Source organism: Diplotaxodon limnothrissa, linkage group LG16 (genome assembly GCF_057381915.1).
Source record: "Diplotaxodon limnothrissa isolate DT_005_m linkage group LG16, D_limnothrissa_male_GT1.1, whole genome shotgun sequence".
NCBI lineage: Eukaryota > Metazoa > Chordata > Actinopteri > Cichliformes > Cichlidae > Diplotaxodon > Diplotaxodon limnothrissa.
Window position 1 is genome coordinate 36,849,349 of NC_140611.1, and position 21,667 is coordinate 36,871,015.

General features: G+C 43.6%; 1 protein-coding gene across 3 annotated transcripts in view; it reads left to right on the top strand.

The window, feature by feature from the left end:
• hdac4 (histone deacetylase 4) overlaps positions 1-21,667 on the top strand; it is a 133,466-nt gene that overhangs the window by 73,176 nt on the left and 38,623 nt on the right. For all 3 annotated transcript variants that reach the window (XM_085374032.1, XM_085374034.1, XM_085374033.1), the window contains 7 exons: positions 10,163-10,339; positions 10,421-10,566; positions 11,343-11,493; positions 13,407-13,527; positions 15,313-15,431; positions 20,747-20,875; positions 20,987-21,093. In XM_085374032.1, the coding sequence (XP_085230158.1) occupies positions 10,163-10,339; positions 10,421-10,566; positions 11,343-11,493; positions 13,407-13,527; positions 15,313-15,431; positions 20,747-20,875; positions 20,987-21,093 (950 nt within the window). The remainder of the gene's footprint in view (positions 1-10,162; positions 10,340-10,420; positions 10,567-11,342; positions 11,494-13,406; positions 13,528-15,312; positions 15,432-20,746; positions 20,876-20,986; positions 21,094-21,667) is intronic.

A 21,667-nucleotide genomic window follows, 5' to 3' on the forward strand; every position in this document is an offset into this window, starting at 1 on the left:
CGATCGCCCGAAGAAGAAATATCTGTGGATGCAATGATTTTATTTTTGAATAATAACTTTCATTGCACTTTCAGCTCTTCTCAGAGTGTCTTTTACAATATGGCTGGATAATTTTATCTCTGTAGGCCTCCCACTCATATAAATTATTTAGCTCTATAAGGTTTGTGTTAGCAGCCTAACACAGCTAGAAGCGTTTAAGTTACATCTCTGCTGGATGACAAATCATTTCACTGTGTATATGTATTCATAGTGGATCTTACAACCATACTTAGAAACAGCGAGACAGCAGCTCGAGACGTTTTAGAAAACTGATGCTGCTTCCTTGTGATTTGTCCAGTCAGCGTATGTGTGTATATTTACGTGTATTTGTGTGTTTGTGTATGCAAAGAAAGGCAGCACCACACAGGTTTATAGCGATGGTATTGATTTCTGTCACTTTTGCTTTTATGTGTATCCACATGCTGTTCAATAGACAGTAAAAAGAAGCTGATCTCAATCGCTGTAAACATTTTTAAACCTCAGTCACTTCTGACAACATTCAGTTCACTCCAGTATATCAACAAAATATATATACACACTATATTTTGCCACCTTGTAAATTCTGCTGCCTCTGTTGCCATCCTAGTGGCCCTTTTGATATCTAGTACGTTCTGGGCTCTGCAGAGGGACTGGCTTACAACCCATCTGCATCCCCCTTCAATTCACCTGCTTCTTCCCCCATTTTACTTTTGGAGGCTTCTTTTAGCCAAGTGCACTTTGTCTTTTAGTTTATTTATAGTTTATCTGGGTCCTCTTAGAGACCAGAGAATAATCTGACCGGGGGTTTGGGATCAGACTGGGTGTTACCCTGTTGTAGCAGGTGGAAACCTAAGATGCCCCCTTTCTTGACTTTCATGGCGTTAACTAAATCTGTGTTGATATTATTTTGAAATACTTCGTAATACTAATTTTAGTTATTATATATTATTGTATTGTTATTATAAGTTTCAGATTTAGTGCCTCAATTTTGAGATTTTCCCAGTGTGCCATTAAATGGGAACGCTAAAGGGGAGAGAAGGGAAGGTAAAGGGGGATTACAAAGAGAGTATGCGTGTGTATTATAAATAACTCAAATCAATAATAAACGACATAGTATTTTAAGTTGGGTCTGGAGTTCTCTGGGGAGATGGATGAAAAAAGCAAAGCCCCCCATCACTATGAAGAGGAGGAGGGATGACGAGAGCATACCAAGGTACAAAAATACGACTCGGTGTCTTTTCTTCTTCCTGAGCTTGAACAGGTTCGTTTATTGTTTAGTGTGTGTGTGTGTGTGTGTGTGTGTGTGTGTGTGTGTGTGTGTGTGTGTGTGTGTGTGTGTGTGTGAGCAGCTCTCGTGTGTACATTATGAGTCGGACACCGTCCATTACTTATTCATCAGTTCTGTCTGCCTGCTTGCCACACTGTGTATTTCAGCATGCCTTGCGATCATTATGCCACATGCATTATTTAAGACACATGTGCACACTGACTATGATGCAGATAGTTATTTATCTGTGAATCACTCACTTATTGCCTCGTCTGTTTCTCTCTAAGGCTTCTAAATAACTGCAAAAGCCCAGTTTCACAGGAATTCATTGCCTAACTTGTATGAAGGTTCTGGGCTTTGACTAATACGAGTTGGTTTTACTTGATGAGCACTCGTCACATCCAGCAGTCCCAAGGATGCAGTTCGGTAGAAGCAACACTTACTGTATCTGCATGCAAACCTGTTGTGTATTTGACCTGATTGTTGCTGCCTGGCTATCGTCAGACATCAGTGATTTTGGCAGCGAGTCTTACGTGGAAGTCCCATATGTAGTTGTTATTACATTTGCTTAATATGCAAAAAAGCTGCAGTCTGAGGGGAGGAGGCACAAATGCTCAGGAGGGAGACTGCGGGAAGGGCAGCTGACGTAAAATATTTCCAAATAAAATATGTGGATCCATCTGCTGTGGTGATCCCTTGTGACTAAGGAAGCAGACAAAAGTCCCAATAAGACACATATTAACAACAGGAAACAACATCTGCTGTGGCACCACAACATGGTTTGAACAACTCCGTGTGGAGCAAGAGAAGTTCTGTTTGTGTTGAAACTCTTTGTGAAGAGCTGTATATGGCACTGCAGCATGCTCCTTTATTTCAAGACTTTTGTTGATTACAAAACAAATTTGCTTTAATTGCTTCTTTCTTATGTTGTCCATCCAAACAAGCCCAATAATGCATGAGTGGTCTGAAAACAAGTCGTCCTTTTTGTATGCGGTGTTGACCAACAAACATTTTCCAAAGCCGACTACACGCACCCCGCTGTTCATTTTCATTTGTTAAGTTGTCAGATCGTTGCTGCTGCTCTTTGACCGTCGTCTTTCCCTCCCGGCTTTTCTCTGCACGCTGATTTCGCCGCGATGTGTCAGCGGCCTGTACGAGGGAGATTCTCCCTGTTCTAAAAATGACACGGTGTTTGTTTGCGTGCGTGTATGCCATTGCGGTTTGGGATCAGTAGCGTTAGGTGTTATCAGTGTCATGGCTGCATGATGCTTAGCTAAGCCTTTGACGTCAACACTATACAACAAGCTGATAAGGCAGGCCTTTATCGCAGCCAGGTGTGTAGGTGGGTTGTCTGATCAAACAAAATTGGCTTCCTGGATTCTACACTGAACTTCAAAAATAGCTTCTGCAAACACGCACACACAGGAACAGACCATGCTACACACGCATACATCCACACGTGTATGTACATGCACATTCATGGGAACATATGCAAAAATAGGACAGTATGCTGCATGCTGGTATCCTGTGTGCTTCCATGATCTCTTTAGTTTCAAACCTATCAGTGTAATTCCTTTTCCCCCCCGCTTCTGCTCTGTCCGTTTATTCTTATCTTTTCTCTTTTTCTTTTTCTTCTCCTTGTCAGCTTGGGCATTGCCATATTCCATATGCACTAATGTGAATAATAATAGAAATGAATAAATAGATAAAGAAAAGAAAAGAAGAAGAAAAACACGCAAGGAACCTTTAAAGAGTTTACAGAGCCCGTCTTGGAAAAGCAAGATCATGATGATTGCAAAAGCTGCCAGGCTAGACGGCCGTTAAAGAAAATAATTCTTTGTTATTTTTTGATTTTTTTTTTTTTTCAGACATAAAAACTGCAAAGGACATCTCTGACCTTGGATGTGTATGTTGCAAGCACTGGACATATCTCAGTTGGACTGAGCAGTCCTAACCCTTCAGTGTTGTTTAACTCCATATGCAGTGGATCAGAAAACCATCTGTTTCCCATCAGAATCAAAATGAAGACAATTGTTTTCAACTGCCTTGCAAACGGGGTTACTCATAAAGGTGAAAAATTGAACATTCTCCACAGTGGCAGTATATCACTCATGTTTTTCTAAATGCAGTCCCGCGAATTTCAACTGAAAAAAACAAACAAAAAACAAACACTGGCGTGAGAGCCGAAGAAAGCCGACGCCATCACACCATCATAAAGTTGCTTGGCCCAAAGTTGCACCACATACCTGCGTATATGGGAGGGGCCGTCTCAAGAAATCAACCTGTGACTCAGCCCACAGATTCTGTTCACCATGATTCCTCTGTGCAGCGCTTGGTCCAGTTTGATTTTTGAACTTGTCAAAACTTGTATTTATTTAAAGAAATTAAAGCGTAACTGGCTCCACCCGGGCTCTGAACTGGCACCCTGTCGGTGAAAGGCAGGTGTCTGATTCCAGTTCACAACTGGCACCCTGCCTTTACTCCAGTGTAATTCAAGGGGAGTTGGAAAGCAGAGTGTTAGAGCGCAGAGGACAACTAACCCACTTGGGGCAAACAGTCAGGTCCATCCTGCCTGTTTCTTTTAACACATATCGACTGAACCTTCATTGAAAGAACCAAAAGGCACGTCAGGTGTTGCCCCCAGAGGAGCACTTGTCTTAAGTGGACTGATTCCACTCAGTAGGCCAGTCCTTCAGCCGTCCCCTAAACGCTCCCCGTTATCATTCAATCCCAAACTCATCACTAATCTACAAATAAGGTTTCAGGCCTGTGATTCAGCGTCTCTCCTGTTTACTAGTCATGCATTCTTGCTAAGATTTACTTATTTAACTGCGTCAGTAGAACTCCTTAAACAGATGAACCTCTTTCCGTCTTGTGTAATAATAATCCATTATTTGCATATTTAGGTGGCGATGATTCACTGGAATAAAAGGTACTTTTCTTTTTAAAAACAGAAAGAGTTTCCAGAACAAAGTTACTAACATCATAAAGTTTCTGGGGTATCAGTCTCCACCAGTAAACAGCTCGTTTTGTTTCTATGTGCGTGTTTGTAGTGAACAGAGACAATGTCTGTGACGTATGTGTGTCTTCAGTGGTTGTAATGTATTGCTACTGTCAAACCAGCTTCACAGAAAGCGACTGTCTATGCTGTAAGGTTCCTGGTGTGTAGGAGGATTTTACATAAAGTGTGTGTGTGTCTGTTAATAAATGTGTAAGCGTGGGTAAGTACAACTTGGCTCTGTTTAGTCCAAAAATGCAGATTTAGTGCACGAAAGCATAGGTGGTGTAGGGAAATAGGAATGTAGACAGAGTGTTTGCCGGTGTGTTAGAAGAGGGAGAGTGACTGTAATAAAATGCTCAACATGCCCGAGACTGCCCCCTGATGTCACTGAGAGCCGAGGGAGAGAGAGTGGGAGAGAGAGTGAGTGGGAGGGGACCGGAGGAGCAGAGGGAGGGAGGGAGAGTGGCAGCTGGAGGGCAGAGCAAAACAAGTCAGTGAGAGGAGCAGAGAGAGGCGACAGAGTGAGAGACGGACTGTGTGAAAGACCGAGAGGGAGAAAGATTTGTTGTTAGGACCTAACCCAGGCCGGTCTGCTGTGTCTGTGTGCTGCAGTGGACTTGAACGCCATCTCTTCTCACTCGCACTTTTGGCTACAAACGCACTTTCTGTCTCTCTCTCGCTCAGATACTGTACGCCACTCTCAAACGTGCAAGAACAGCGCAGCACGGCATAACTGATGGGTAAGAGCTATTCCTGTTATGCAGAGAATTACTGTTCAAACCGCATGTAGTGAAGTGCTTTATGTTATCCTCGTGTAGCTGTGCTCGGCCGGCTTGTAGGTTTGTTGTGGTTTTCCTTTGTGTAAAGGATGTGTTGTTGGAGTCTTCTTTCACAGAGTTTATTCAGTGCAGTGTGCTGATTGTACATTAAGTGATCAACAGGCGTGCATCTGTTTATGCAGACTCTTGTTTTGCCTGTGGATGTGTTGCTGTGTTACGTATATATGTTCACTTAGGGAGTGAGTGCATGTTCGTGTGTGTGCATGTTCATTTGCTGTGTGTGTGGGTGTGCGGCTTGGAGTAGTGGCAGTGTTTATTGAATGGCACTGATGTATGGAGGCTCGCTCAGCGCAGCCTTTAACTGAATGGAGCAGATGGCAGTGGCTGCGTCTGTCCTTCCGCACAGCCTATTGTGCACATAAGTGTGCATGTGTGGAGCAAAATGCATGGAAGTTAGTGTGTAAGCTCACTGGGACTACTGCTCGACATATAAACAGAAAGGACTGAATGTTAGATTGCATCCCGTATCACCATTTGACTCTGCTGCTGCCTGCCTTGGATCACTTTAATTTATCTCAGTTTACTCCAGCTTTGACATTTAAAATCACAGCGCTGTGACACAGCTAGATAATCTCCTTGAAAAGTGCTAGTATACACTTTTTGTATCTCTTTATCTCCTAACGAGAACACTTTAGTACTAAATGCATTTTGTTTTTTTATAAGTTAATCTGGGGAAATATCGCCAGAGAAAGGAGGAAGCAGAAAAAACCCACAGGTTTTTGGTGGCCATGTTACCATGCTACTGGGACATGCAGCGAGGCATACATCAACAGTCACACCCACCCACCCCGGACTTGACAGTAAAGCACTGAGCTAAATGCACATGCAGATCGTTTGTTGAATCGCTTGCCTACCGTCATTGGTTCACCCTCCACCTCAAGCCCCACCCCTTCTCCACTGTCCGACCAACCACTGGCCACAGTCCCAGCAGTCACCATGGTGTTTGCCTCCCTCCTCTGTGAGCACCTGAGTCTGCTGGGCTCGCAGCCGGTTGACATTATGTCAGCGATTGCTGTTCATTCTAAATTTGTGAGGCTTGTGTTGACATTTGCTCATTCTGTTGGAACTGTGAATGAGTTTGCACTCTTAGTTTCTCATAAGCTGTGAGTAAACATACATGGGAGTGCACAGGAGCCCAGTGGGGCGAGGAACTCCTCTGGGAGTCCTCGTCTATAAATAACTCTGTGTGATCCATAATCTTAGCCTGATTGGGGGGGTGATGATGAGCGGAAGGAGGGAGGGGTACATCGAGGGACACAGTGATGAATGAGGAGATAAGAGAGAGAGAAGAGGAGGCAGAGCCTGGCATTTCAAGAGTTTTGTTTATGTTGGGTTTCGTTGCTTTCAGTCAGGCCGTAGTCATGAACTCTCTCGATCCTGAACGATTTCTACAAAGTAAACACAATTTCCTGTCCAGAGTTTATCTTACGTTTGCCTTTTATAGTTTTAAAGAGACGTCCTGGGGCTTAAGGACATTTAGCGCCAACTTCATTTGTGAATTATTTGAAAAAAGACTTTTTTTTATTTATTACAATTTGCAGTGTTTTGTGCAACAAGGTTGCAAGAACCGCAGCAGTAGTCTCCACACGTGCACATATACTCGAGATAGAAATCAGTGCGTAATAATAGCGCTAGTATTTTTATTCGTTTATTTCAGGAAGCATCTGTTAGCATTCATTCTGAATTGCTCATCCAAATCTGCAGCGAGAATCTTTGCATTATCACGTCCGTTGTTGTCGGGGTGAGTCAGCTGTTATGAAAGCACCTCTCCTCCCCGTAAGCCAATGCCATATTCACAGAGTGCGATCAGTGTAAGCTGGGCTAATTACTTCACAGGTGGCTTCTCCCAGGGCTGTATGTCGCCCTGTTTGTCTGCCGCCATTGACAAGGCTTTGTTTACTATAAACATGCCTCTGAGGTTTGTTATTAGGAGAGCTGCTGGTGTTTTTGTCACGGTGCAACTGTAACAGTACTGCGATCCTTGAGAGCCGTGTCAGCTTGACTGTGAACTGTTAGTGACGCAAATATGTTTCCTTGGCTGTCAAAAGTTTGGAGCTCCCTCTTTTTAATGATCCAAAGCATAATTGTGTCTGGATAATTAAAGAAAATAGTTTCAGCCCCTAAAGATACACAATCCCGACAACATTACAGTCTTAAGTGCATCTTCTCTCATGTGAGATGCATTTATCCAAGAGGATGAAACCATAGGAGCAAAAACATTCTCTCTGGGCACTGGAACGACTTCTCCGAGTCTGTGCAGTTTGGGTATAGACTGTGTTGGTACATGATCCTTATTTATCTTCCTGTGTCTCTTTGTGTAGCTAACAACACAATCTGTAGCCAGCAATAGCTCTCAGTGCAGTCTTAATGTGGCAGCCCAGTGTGGTTAGCCTCGGAGTAGCTGGTCGAAGCGATGATTATTACACCGCCTCCCTATTTCTCTCCATCTCTGTCTCTTCCTGGCCGTCGGCACTAGTAGCCCCTCAGTTTGAGGATAAGTAGCTGTAATTAGTTTATTTTGCTGCCTGGCTTTAGCCTTGCACTTGGCCATTGATCACAGCTCCGTAAGTGGCCGGCCGTGTTAACATAATAAAACATACAAAGGCATTTGGCTTTTAAAATTGCTTCCCATGTAGACGCACAGAGGTAACCCAGTGCTTCTAAAACACTGTTTGCACAACACAAACCGCACAAAGGAATATGCATCACAGGGACAAGGGTATATTCAGGACCAGCTGCTCCGAGGTGGGGAGAGGGGGACTGCTGTGGCACAAGTTTAGCACCGTTTTTGGGTAAAAATTATTTTGGTTCTTTGGCGCATGTTTTTGGCTGAGAAACTCGCTCTGCTGTGTTTGAATCGTGGCACTAAGTGTCAGCTTGTTGGCAAAACGTGTGTGTCTGATAAGTTTCATGTGTTAGTTTACTAATCTGTGCTGCGAAAACACGAGTTGCTCCATATTTCATTTCAGGTCATGCGAGACAGCTGCGTTTGTTGTTTTATTGTTTAGTAATAAACATCTAAGGATTCCATAGGGTTGCATGAAAGTTTGGATAGCTGAATTTGTACTTTGCTGTGAAGTGTGTGTGTGTGTGTGTGTGTGTGTGTGTGTGTGTGTGTGTGTGTGTGTGTGTGTGTGTTTGAGTGTTTGAGAGCGTGTGCCAGAGGCCTGTTTACAGGACATTTGTGCCACTCAGTTCATGTGGAAACATTTACAGTTGAGGTGGCATTAATTGAGGTCCAGCTCCATTCATGTTTGTCACCACTGATTGTCAAACAAAACGTTTTGTTTTGTTTGACCTTATTAAATATGTGTGTAAACAGCTGACATGTTTGTGTAAATGTTTGCGTGAGAGGCGAGAAGGGGGCTGAATTTGAACATGGTTCAGTGCGGCTGGCTTTGTTTGGATAACATGGTTGATTGGGACCGACTGGCAGTCACTGTGGTCCTCTAATGAGGCTCCTGCATGTAGACACAGATGACTCACCCGTCACAGTAAATGCTGCTAAATTCACCTGGCGTTATGTTTTTTTTAAGAGCAGCAAGAGTGGCGCAGCTGGATGGTAAACTCTTAAGTCTTTAAATAAACCTCCACCCTTGCCTAATTAATTCTAAGCCTAGTCCTTTTCATCTTTTCCAACTGAAGGATTTAACAGAACTTCTAATGTCCAGCCTATAAACAAGTCCCTGCAAGAGCAGTGATACAACCAAACACACACACGTGTGCACCAGCGAAGCACCAGCAAGTCTGGCCTAGCCACACCCTTCTTCTCTCCCATGCTGTCCCATTGGGTGGTGTCAAGTTTCTCCCCCCACTGAAAACCTGCCCAGTACCAAAGATGTCATTGGACCTTTCCTGCAAGTAACTGCAACTTCATCGGCACCTCATTGGCCACCAGGGATGCCAGAACATCCACGATAGGCTGGGGAGCCTTCGCGCTGGTTTTAGGTTATTGATCGCTGGTGGAGGGCTTGGCGTGGTGCAAGCTGCTTCTCCACACAGCAGATATTGATCCGAGTAGACCAAATGGTGCACGTGAGGTTTTGATGTATAAGTCAGAATTTACTTGCATAGATAAAAGGTTTATTTCAAAAACTGAATCTGCAATTTGGATTGAATGGAGTAGCGTGCTAATGGTGTTTGATCACAGCATGTTTTATTCAAAGATCAAGGCACAGAATTTGATTTTTTTTCTCGTTTCCCTGGTGTGCTACTTTTTGTGTGTAAGCTGCTGTGTTGTTTGCTTGTAGAGAACTAATCTGATTGCACTCGTACCCTGAGCTGTTGCATGACAAGCAGGGCATTACCTTTCATTTACCATGGGGCCCTGTGCGACCTCGCTGGATTATTCATATAAAGCAGATTAAATGATGCAGACTGAGTAAATCATAAAGGAAGCAACAAAAACAGATGGGTCTTTACGGTTTATTCCTGCCTGCTAATATTTTAACACCTTGTCGTGAGGTTTAAAAAGTCGATTCCTGCGACCTTTTTCTTTACGGTGTCACGTCTGAAGTCGTGACGGCTGTGACACAAGCAGTTCTGCTCACACACACACACACACGGTAACAAACCGAAACGCAGACACGCACAAATCCTTGCTGTGAAATTCATGTTGGGGTGGGATGGGCGGTATTTTCGCTCTCTGATGTTTGTATGGATTTACGCGTTTTCTCCCTCTGCCGCTTACACTGATGCTCTGATGATCTCCGGCTTTCAAAATCTCAGACACATTTTATGCTTTCGCTGTGTCCCTAATGCTCTTATCTGCTGTGTACAGCTATAAAAACAGACTTCAGTTCTCAGTGCTAACGTTACAAGCAGCCGCGAGCACCATGAAGTGTAATGATGAGTGCAGCTGGCACGGCCACAGAGTTTGGACATCTGATGTAACAAGTGTCCGTCTGTCTCATTTGGATCAAAGAGGACATGATGTTTTGGCTGCTATTAAATGAACTTAAGATGATCTTTAAATAATTACAAATTTAATGTGAACATATAATAAAATTTCCTGCTCACTGTTCCCTGCTGTTTCAGTGGACGTGAGCACAGCGGCGCTGCCCTCCACCGCCACAGCCATCCTTCCCATGGATCTGCGCATAGTGGACCACGCTCACCACCACCAGCAGCAGCCCTCCTTTGGCTTGGTTCCTCCACCCCACCCCACGCCACCCACCTCCACGTCTACTGAGACAGGCCGCGGACCAGTCATTAGTAAGTCTCCGCTTATCTTGCGGCATTCCAGCCCGTAGATGTAGATGCGCTGAGTAATCGCGTCTCCAAAACCTCCCACAGGCCAGCAGGAGCAGCACCTGCAGCAGGAGCTGGTGGCTCTTAAACACAAGCAGCAGCTCCAGAGGCAGCTACTCATCGCAGAGTTTCAGAGGCAACATGAACAGCTATCACGACAACATGAAGCCCAGATGCAGGAGCATGTCAAGGTGAGGTGTTGTGATGAAGATGGAGAGGAGAAAATTTCCTCTCCTCCCTTCTGTGTGTGTGTGCGTGTGTGTGTGTGTGTGTGTGTGTGTGTGTGTGTGTGTGTGTGAGAAAGCTGGATGGGGGTGAGGCGGGAAATCTTCCTCGGATACTGTAGAGCTGTACTCAGCAGAAATATGCCTGGTGAAGGGCAAACAGAAACAAATTGAATTTAAGTGTGTATGCTGGTGTAATCTGATCTAGTGCTGGTACGTTTTTCAGCAAATCACCCGGCTGAAAACGCCCCAAAAAACCTGACTGTGTTGCCATGACCACAAAACCAAAAGGTAACAACGACTGTCATTTTGGCCTGACTGCATCTCTAACGGGCGTAGCTACCTCGATGCCACCCGCTTTGAACCTGGATGTGACAGCAGAGTGACCGTGAAACCCTCATCCTTACTGGCTAGTGACACACAGGTCGTTACAGGTTGCTTGCCAACAAGTATATTCCGGATAATCCAATATAAAATAAAATAACAAAAATGAGTGACTGAGCCCATAAATTCATCAGGAGAGTGTTTACAGAGAACCGTTTCCCCATAGACTTCTGTAGGACTGGAACCACAGCTGTCGCCCCCTTGTGGCCATTAAAAATAATGCCATTCTATATTAGCTTTGCTTTTCAGACTCAGTCTTTCTTGCTTTCTGTGATGTTATTTATTTATCTGCAGATCACCATGGCTAAGTCCTTTCAGCTCATACTGATTCTTCTTTACTCTCCTCGTCCTTCTCTCAGCACCAACAGGAGTTACTGGCGCTCAAGCATCAACAAGAACTGTTGGAGCACCACAGAAAGATGGAGCAACAACGTCACGAGGAGCAGCTGGAGACGCAGCAGCGGGAACACAAACTCCAACAGCTCAAAAACAAGGAGAGGGGACAAGAGAGTGAGTAGCGACTGCCACAGAGAATTATTTTTAAAGAAAGCGACCAAGAGATCTTCATCAAAAATGTGCACAGTGTTACTGTAAGAAGGTAACGTATGGCCAAAATAGTCAGTTCAGTGCTTGGATTTACTCCGCAGTGGGATCAAAGGTGTTATGAACAAAGTCTTCGTGTTCGACCGAGCGCATATTTGCTCTGCTGTGCGCTGCCAACATCTGCTGTACCTGTGCAGAAACACTGTGCCATATTATCACAGCAGGTGTCAGAGGAGCTTGGCCCTCGCAGCCCCTCTGTCACAGCACCTGCAGTTACAGCACAGCAGTCAGAACAGCCTGACCTCACACATTCACCGCAGGGAATATCATAATAAGACAGCCAAGACGGGGTTAGAGGGGCGAGACGTCGTGCAGAAAGACGTGTCGTCAGTTTTTCTACAGGCGGACTGATTGTGAAATAAAATGACAGCAATAAAGCTGAACCAGGCAATGTTCTCTCTCTCTCTTTATTCCCTTTAAACATATTTCTTGGTCTGGTATCATTTCTTTAGACATCATTGCATCAGTTATTTAATCTCTGTGCTCACCAATAACAACTGGGACAGAGCAAGATCATCTCTATTGTTTCCTCTACTCAAAATATTCGAACTCTCCTTTAAAATAAAATGTGATTCCTTATTATTTTAGCAGCATCAAGCTAATTGTGTTTCTAATTGTTACAGCTAAATAGTACTCGTATGAAAGACTCACTGCGTAATTGACTTTGAATTTCCTTGTTGAATGGCGCTTTGTTTATAAACTTGCCCTTTCGATGACATTTCTGAGCCACACTTTACTAAATTGCTTCTTCACTTGTACTTATACATGAATCAGTCTTGTAATATAGGAAATATGCATCCATCCATGCTGCTGTGTGTTTGTGCGCATTTTCATGTCTGTAAATGAACAAAACGAGGTTTTGGATACGACCGTAAACACAGTTTAACGAGGAGGAAATGGCTCACGTATTCCTGTATTTGTACTGATATAATACTAGAATATATGTATATACACACACACACACACACACACACACACACACACACACACACACACACACACAGAGTGTATGGACCCCCACTTTTCAGAGCCATTATTTTTTTCCAGTAATGCCCTTTTTCTCAATCATTCTGCGCTGAGCAGAGTGAGCCTACAGTTTGACGTCTATGGAAAAAGCATTGGGTTGCAAACAGAGGAAGCTTTGTTAAGTACTGCACTAAATTGCATCTGAGGCAGTCTCATAAAAGCCAATTTGCTTCAGTGGCAAAGCAGACATTTTGGGATGTCAGCACTTCCAGCTGCACCATGATTTAGGGAACATGTATTAGCTGTTGTCATTTTCACACAGTGAATTTACCACTTCTGCTCTGAGGCTCGACACGTCACCTGTTATCACTCCTACTGTCACATTCTAATGAAAACACACCTCTACTCTATTCTCTACTTTCTGAAACCAGTTTTTTAAGCCCGGCTTCCCTCGCTCTTCATCTCTCCTTCCCTCTCACCTGCCTCTGTCTCCCTCCCTTGATAATTTGTTTGTTGCTGTGAGAGGAGGTTGGTAATTGAGGAGAGACCAGGAGCGGAGTGAAACTCGTGATGCACGTCTTCGAGGCAGGTTACGTAGCGCTGCAGTGGTCTCAGTGGGATTTCAGTGACACTCTAATGCAAGATTGTGCACTCTGATTGTAGAACTCAGATTGCCATTATCTGTCAAAGTATGGATGGATGTAGTTATAATCTTCCTAGTGTCACAGACTGGAGAATATGGCAGCAGCTCTCGTAGGGCAAAAGGTTCTTTGTGTTTTGGTTGGGAAGGACGTGGCTGTGCTGAAAAATGTTCGCTTGCTTACTGTTCTGCCCGTCTCTGTGTTGCTGTGCAGGTGCAGTCGCCAGTACAGAGGTAAAGATGCGACTTCAGGAGTTTGTCCTGAACAAAAAGAAAGCCTTGGCTCAGCGAAACCTAAACCACTGTCTGCCCAGTGACCCACGCTACTGGTATGGGTGAGTGTCATTGTTTTTGCACACGTTCTGCAACAACCGCGTCACAATTTGTGGAGGAATTCCTGAATATCTGTTTGGCTGCACTCGGAGTGTAAGTAGTGAAAGTGAATTTCTGAGTGTTGCATGTTTTTTTTTTTTTTGTTTGTTTGTTTTTGCCAGTTCATCTCAGTGAATAAACATTTTACCACAAATGCATTGCATTAATTGCCAACTTGACCCAATTCGGTGGAAAACTGATAGCAGACTAAATTAATCTTATTGCTGTTTTGTTGCTGTCTTGGCACAAAGTCAGTTTGAAGATGGTGGCTGCCCGCGAGCAGTCACAGACTTCCCCCACCTTCAAACCAACCATTTCAAGTTCATTGCACACGGAGGTTGCAATGAATCTCCAACCACTGTGTTCCTTATTGTGACTGTACCATTGTGAACGTGGTGCCGGGGTTACCACCGTCCATCTGTGTGGAGTTTTGATGTCCTCCTCCTCCTTCTTCCTTCTAAAGTCAAACATTTTAAAGATGAAAGAATTTTAGAGCAATTTCTTCACACGGGTCAGGAATTAAATGACAAACCCCTGAGCCCTACACTGATGGCTCTGTTATACCGCGGTCCACTTTTCTACTTCTGATAGAAATCAGGATGCGACGTTTTGGATTAACATGTCATTAACAGCTCTCGCTGCCACCATCAGACTGGTCTTTCATACATCAGGTGGTTTAATATAGACTTTGTAGATTGATTGAAGTGAAAAGACTTTGTTTTAAATGCTTTATGTTGACTTCTTTTAAAACATTTTCACATCAGTATTTCAATAACCTTAATATTCAGAGCTATGAAACATCAGCATGTCATATTTCTCATGCATTTACGAGAGTTTGGTTGCTGCTTTTTTTTTTTTTTTTAAATCTAAGCAAAAAAAGAATCGACACTAGGAAAAATATCAAACATAAAAACCAGTGATGAGCAACATGAAAGTCTCTCATCATCCTGGCTTTGCAAACATGGCGAACCCCGTGGTGTTATGAACTCCTGTTGTGTAGGCGTCTGTCATTGATGTGCTTTTGTGTTCACATCAAATTTCCAACATCAGCATTAGCCTCTCTGAGTCGAGCTGCAGAGAAAACGTTGAAGCGATGAGGCTTTTTTTCCTGTCAGTGTTTGTTGTCAGTGATTGACAGCTAGCTCTCTTTGAGGTGTGTGCGCATGTTTGAAGTGGGCAGAGAGAAAAGACAATGGCACCTCTCCTGTGCTTTAAATATTTGAGGAGGCTTTAAGCAGTCAAACATTTCTGCCAAGGCAGGAGATGATGGAATAATCAGGAGGACTGTGCTGCCAGTCGCTATAAATCACGCTTATCACGGTTTCCCCTTTCTTTAGGGTTCTCTCCGTTTGTTTGACCTGTTGGCATTCTCCTCACTTCTCTCATGCGTGTATTCCCTCTCTGTTTCACCTCTGCCTCTGTGCATTTTCAGCCCGTTTACTTTCCTAAAATGGAAAAAAAAGGTTTTCAGCTTTCAGGCTTTGTCCCTCTAGCTTTACCTCTTTCTTCCTTCCACCCACGTCATTGTCCACGCTCTGACGTGTCTAGCTGACTTTGGAGAGAAGACACAAGCTTGTGTGTGGGTATGCAAGTATCAAAAGTCACGTATAGTAATAGATTGAGCTGGGAATGTGTCGTGTGTACAAAGCCGGCGGAGCAGAGTTTCCGCATTCATGTAGCACGTTATACTGATACTGTTTAGTGTTTTTAATCGTCTATTTTGTGTTGTTTTTTTTGTTTTTTTGCAGAAAAACTCAGCATAGCTCTTTGGACCAGAGCTCACCTCCACAAACGGCACTGTCAGCGTACAACCATCCCATGCTGGGCACATACGACTCCAAAGATGACTTCCCTCTCCGCAAAACCGGTACAGAAGGCTTTGCTGAAGTTGTGTTGATTGTTGACATTCTCCACACTTCCACAGTGCTGCACTGATCTTCCTTCTTCCTCATTTAGCAACGTGAAAGTTTTGTCTTACCGGTTATCAACCACATGAAAAATTACGGGAGCTCTTAAAATTGTTGTTTAAAAAGATAACACGGAAGATTGAAGATAATAGAGCCCTCTGTTTGCTTAGTAGTCCGTTAGCTTAGCATTGCGTGAGGACTGGAGGCGGAGTCTGTCTAGACACACACTAGATTTTGCTGTTTTGGGTTTGGTTTTTTTATGAAAAGCCAAAGTAGAAATGACAACAATGGGCAGGTTGTCAAGCAACCAGCACAAACTCAAAGATAAGAGACCTGAAATGGTTCTGAAAAAACATTTGTCTTGGTTTCAAGGTCTTACAGTAAATGTGAGTGGAAACATTTTTGTTTACGGTCAGCTTCTCCTTAGAAAAACTCTGTAGGCTGTTTGCATTCTTTAAGATTTTAACCCAGTCATTCGGTCACACGTCTTCACAGACACCATGGATCGCTCCGGTCAACAAAACAGCGCTGAAGGAAATGTAAAACAAACTTACTGCCTTTTGGTTGCATCAGATTCTGTCCATCTGTCCATATTAAGCACAGCCAAGCTGTGATTATTCACTTAGCGTCAGCAGCTGCTTTGGCCGTATCACTGGCTGCTTTCACAGCTGGAGGCCAAACTCTGTGTACTCTGCACTCTTGCCCACCTGCTGCGCATTGGAGGCAGGAATGATTTTTCCTGGCACACAAACTCACACTGCGAGTTTCAACTTTCAGGGACACTTTATGTAATTCAGGAATTTTCCCCTGAGAAATATCCACAACTTAAAAATTCTTCCCACTGAGCACTGACACAAAGCTTAATGAGGAGTTAATTATATATCAGAGCGCGCGTGCAAAGACCTCTTTAAGATAAGTGTTTTGGATTTTAAGGTATTTCTGCTTGCGCGATATAACCAGAGAAAGAGATGGAAAACTCGATTGCGTATAGACATACAGATACGGCTACTGAGGAACTGTTGTGTCAGAAGTGAGCAGGACTGGCTGAAGTGAATATGTGAACTGTGTTCGGAGGAAGTGAGTGAAAGCAGTCGCCGCAGTCGTGCACTCTGCTGACGCTGGAGCTGTCACACATGACATTTTTGCCCTATTATGTTCACTGAATGTGCATTAAAAATTATTTTTTGACTAGCAAGTTCAGGCACACAGTATATTCCAAAAGGGGCTCATTGTCCAAGTATGGAGGGCTTTGTGGTAATGACTCTCAGAACACAGAAGGCCACTTTGAACGCTATGGCAGGAAGTCTGCAAGGCCTTCACGACAGAGGCAGACTTGTCATGCTGACCCCATTTCTCCCTGTCTCTTTCATACGAGATCACACACTGACATTCCCATAACACACTTTGCACTAATGTCGAAGCATGCAGGATATCCGCGTGCAATTCAGAACTTTCCTTTTTCCTTCTTTTATCCTGCTCGGCTTTACATTTTGACACTCCTTTATGAGCTGCATGTCTCTGGTGACTGTAGTCAGGAAGGTCACGTCCTAGCTTCGAGTTTAACTGCGTTCTTTATTGCTCCTATCTAACCCCAGGATGAACACTTAGCACTTCTACATATTAAACTAAACAAAAGGTAAATCAAGCAAAAGACTGACTGTTCGTGATGTTGCTGGTTGCGCTATGCTCTTATGGGTCGCTCTGGTATGTTACAAATGGCGGTAAAATAGCTGAATTGTAAAAATGACTCCATTCTTTCATTCTCGCTTCTCATATACGGCTCGGCTGTCGCTGGTTTTAACAGTTGTGTCTCCCCTGAGAAAACCTCAGTGTTTATAATCAAAGGGAAACTGTTGGCGAGCTCTTTGGTGTCTTATGTTCATATTTATTTAATGTGCCTGCAAGAAATCTTTTCTTGAATTATGGTTTTTAATCACAATGCTGTCTTTTCATGCCATAAAATGGCTTTAGTGAACTGCTTAATCAAAGTTGATTGACTTTATTTTATTTTTATTTTTTGTAGAACACATGCAAATGAGACAAAGGCTTGTCTATATGTCTTTGTGTCTGTGTCCATCTAATCCATTTATCTAATGTAGATCCACATATGATGTTTCTCGGAAGCTCAGTTGATGAGTTTCAGCAAACTGCTCTATTGATTTCCATAAACCTCCCTCCCTCCCTTTCCTTGGCACAGCAGCACGGCTTCCCCCGGCTTGACTCCTTTAGCCCGGGACTCCTCTGTCAAAACAAATGAGCATCTGATCAATATGTTTTAGATCTGAGAACCGGTTTCCCCGTCACCTCCCTATTAAAATATTAAATACCACATATGCAGATGTTTAATCTGAGATATAATGGATAACTTGAAGTGTAAGGGATCAGTTTTTGTCCTGTTCCGTGAACAGGAAACCATCAGCACGATTCATATAGCCACGTGACGTCAGGGAGTCTTGATGCATGGTCAAGCATCCAGGTAGGACGTTTCTAGAATTTCATCTGGATGTTTTGAGGGGGTGATAAAAGATATAAAATGTGCCTTAAATTCAAATATGTTATGCCATATCACATTTATCATGCTCGGACTGTTGGTTTTTAAAGTATGTGTTATATAGGTTATAAAAGTCCTTCTGGTCCCATCTATTATCACACCTACAAGGCCACACAGTTATGCTGCCTAATGTCCTGCTCTGGTGGGAGATTATCTAAATCTGAAAAAAAGAAAAACAAAATCGAGGCAGTACTGTAACAAGCAGTGTGTCCATGAAGAGTCAACAATAAGGAGCAGGAGAGGAAATAATTCCAGAGAAATGGGCTCTTAGACTAAGCCAAAGAAAGAAGGGCATGGATGGAGGTGAAGGAGGCACAAAAGGCTGCAATAAAACGCTATCATCAGCAGAAAAAAGAACAGTCTGGGCCCTCTGCAGCGAGTGTGTTCGCACGTGTGCACACTGGTGTGCTTCTGCCCAGTCGGCATTAACACCCTTCAAAGTCACTGTGTCCTGAGGTGAACACTCCCATTGTGAATGGTGCCGAGCAAAGACATACACCCTGCTTCACCCTCCTTCCTCGTCTCTTTAACGTCCTTCTAATCTCCAGCTTGTCCTTCAGTAGCGGTCGCACTCTAGCCGCTCCCTTTAGCACTCCATATCGTAATAACTCTCACACACAAAAAACAACCTTGAATGCGTATCTCTTGTGTCTGCTGTAACTACCTTTGTGGTTCTTTCTTCTCAGTTTCCATCGCCTGGCTGCTCATGTACACAATCTACAGACCAGAGGGATTTTTGATTGCAGAAACTTTTTGGTCTATTTTTAGTCTGATTATAGTTCAAATCCTACTGACCAATCGTGTTTGAGCAAGCTTGCAGGGAGGTAAACGCTCCAGTTTGAAAGCAACAGAGTGGCTCAGAAACATCGGCTAGCATCTGATGACTATTTAGCTTTTTCTTAGTTATTACTAATGTATCAGTAAACAAGCAGGGGCATGTGACTCAGTCCACAGGTAGACCTTTGATGGAGGTGGATCAGCTCAGTTTCTCATAGGTTCTCAGCACACGGTTATCTTACTCTTGCCAGTATTTAAACGAATAATTGAATCGTGTTTAAACCAGACAGTCAGTCAGGTAAACCAGTTATGTTGAATGCTTTCTTTTATGACAGCTACAAACTTCATCAGTGAATGCTGGCATTCATACAAAGATAACACTGATTGCCTTTTTTAATGGCTGAGAACTACACAAAGGCCAACTTTTGTTCTGTTTTGTTGATTAAATCAGAGATTATTAAAGCAGAGAAAATCTGACGTGCAGTTATTATCGGGGGTTTTTGTCAGTTATCATTATCGTGTCAGCACTGAAAGAATGGTCAGGCTGTTACAGTTCAGCATGTCATAGTCTAAAATATAACTTTAATGCACTGCGCTCCTTTTCTCACAGGGTCTCCTCCTGTTAAACTAATGCATAGCATTTTATCCTCAGTCTCCCCGTCCCTCTTAACAAAGACTTTGGAAGAGTGCCCTCCACTAAGAAGGTCTTTTTTAAATAATTGACTTTCATAAGTTCTGCAGCACTGTTCCCCTTAAAATTGAGAGTGCATTTGAAAAAGTACTTAGACATTATAGATTCATGATAGTTTATCTCATCCCCGCTGACCAGGTGGTATAATGAAAGCTAGCACCTCTTTGAAGTACATTAAAACTTGGTGCATTATCCTACTTTGATTAGCATTCTAGGGGCCAGAGGGTTTGTAATGACCCAGAATAATTCTTCTGCTGCAGAATAAATCTCCACATTACACAAAGAATCAATCGCTTCCACTTGGCTGTACCAAAAAGCCCCGCCTCCTTCTCTGAGGCTAATGAATGAGGCATGGTCTGTTTGATACTAGGTCAGGGGACGAGCATAGGGTCAACTGGTGGTCAACCGTCCTGCTTTACCTAAGGGAACGGAAGGAAGCCAGTGGAGTAGAGAATAAATCTGCCTTTGTTTGGTAAACTGCCTACAACAGAGACACCAAAGCAGCACTGCGCAGAAAATGTCAGGCGCTGATCGTGACATGACAGGAATCCCGGATATACCGTACGCCTGCCTCTGACAAGCCTCTGCACCTCATGTAGCGCCTTCCCACACCACACACAGCATTTGCGTAGTAACCTAATTGAAAACACTGTCAGTTTTCTTTTCATTTTTCGTGTTTGTATTAAATTGGAAGTGTCTGGAAACAAGCAGTGTTCATTAGCAGAGCGTGAAGGCAGCATCATTAAGCGTGGGGTCAAGGAAAATACCATTTGGCTGCTTCCCCTGGTGTTGCACCGCTTCCCGCTGTCACATGATGATGGCAAACCTCAGCTCCCAAATATGTCAGCCAGTGCATACAGTGTGGTCTATAGGGACAAGCTCATTAGCACCGCTACACGCCAACAAACGAGCTCCCACTCGTGTGACCCACAAATCTGAGGGCCAGACTGCCAGGTTAGAGAAACTGTGTAAACTGTAAGTCATTTATGGGGCGAGCTTGAGCTGTAACACATTTTATTTTTAGAAATGGTGTTTTAGTTGGAAATTAAAGGCCTCTAGCCCTGTCGCAGCTCAGCTATTTCAGTTATAGACATTACAAACAGACATGAGTTTAAGTCAAAGAAAGTCTGATTTACTTTAGGATGTAACATTTTAGCGTCTTTACATTGCAATATGAAATTCTTTGAGGTGACAGTTGTAGTGACACTAAATCGTTTAAACTGGATTGAAATGTATGGACATTTGTGTCTTTTCAGCCTCTGAGCCCAACCTAAAGCTTCGTTCTCGGCTAAAACAGAAGGTGACGGAGCGTCGCAGCAGCCCTCTGCTCCGTAGGAAAGATGGACCCCTTGCTACTGTTAAGAAGCGTCCCCTAGACGTCGCTGGTAAGGACTCCTGTCACTGTTGTTTTAAGGTGCTATCACAAATAGTCACCCAGTTTGATGCATTTCAGTGCAGAAAGTTGATTCATTTTTTCTTCATTGTATGTACTCTAGAGTCTGCATGTAACAGTGCACCAGGCTCAGGTCCCAGTTCCCCCAACAATGGCTCCAGTAACATCCCCACAGAGAATGGGATCACAATCTGCAGCAGTCCAGGAGAGGTAAACATCATGGCATCTCTAATTATAGCGTATGCACATGTGTGTTTGTGAAGCAGGACACCAGGATTTGCAGTGTTAATTTATTTTAATAGAGGCGTCAGCCTGTGAGTATATTTAATCCATACACTGTATATGAAAGATGGACTTGGCCACCATGACTAGGGATGGGTATCGGTATCCCGGTTCTGACATAAACGGTAGTAACCAGACCGAAAAACAGCGCACATTTCGGTGCTTTTTTCCTGAGATGTGATACACTTCAGATTCTAGCCAATCATTTTACGTTTCCAAGGATAGTAGGCGGGCCCAGGTGCGTCCGTTCTTTTAGAGCAGAGCTACAGATTAAAAATGCCCAAGGCAAAGCGGTTTTGCTGTACTTCACAGCAAAAGATGCAAACTCAGCAGCCTGCAACAAGTGCTTTAAGCTGATACTGTGATACTGTGCAAAGGAAGTAACACCAAGAATCTGATAAAACACCTGGCGACGCATAGCATTTTGTTAAAAGGTGAGAAATGCACCGTATTTGATAGCTTGCTGCGAGACCTCACACCGTGCACATCTACTGCGGGCGTG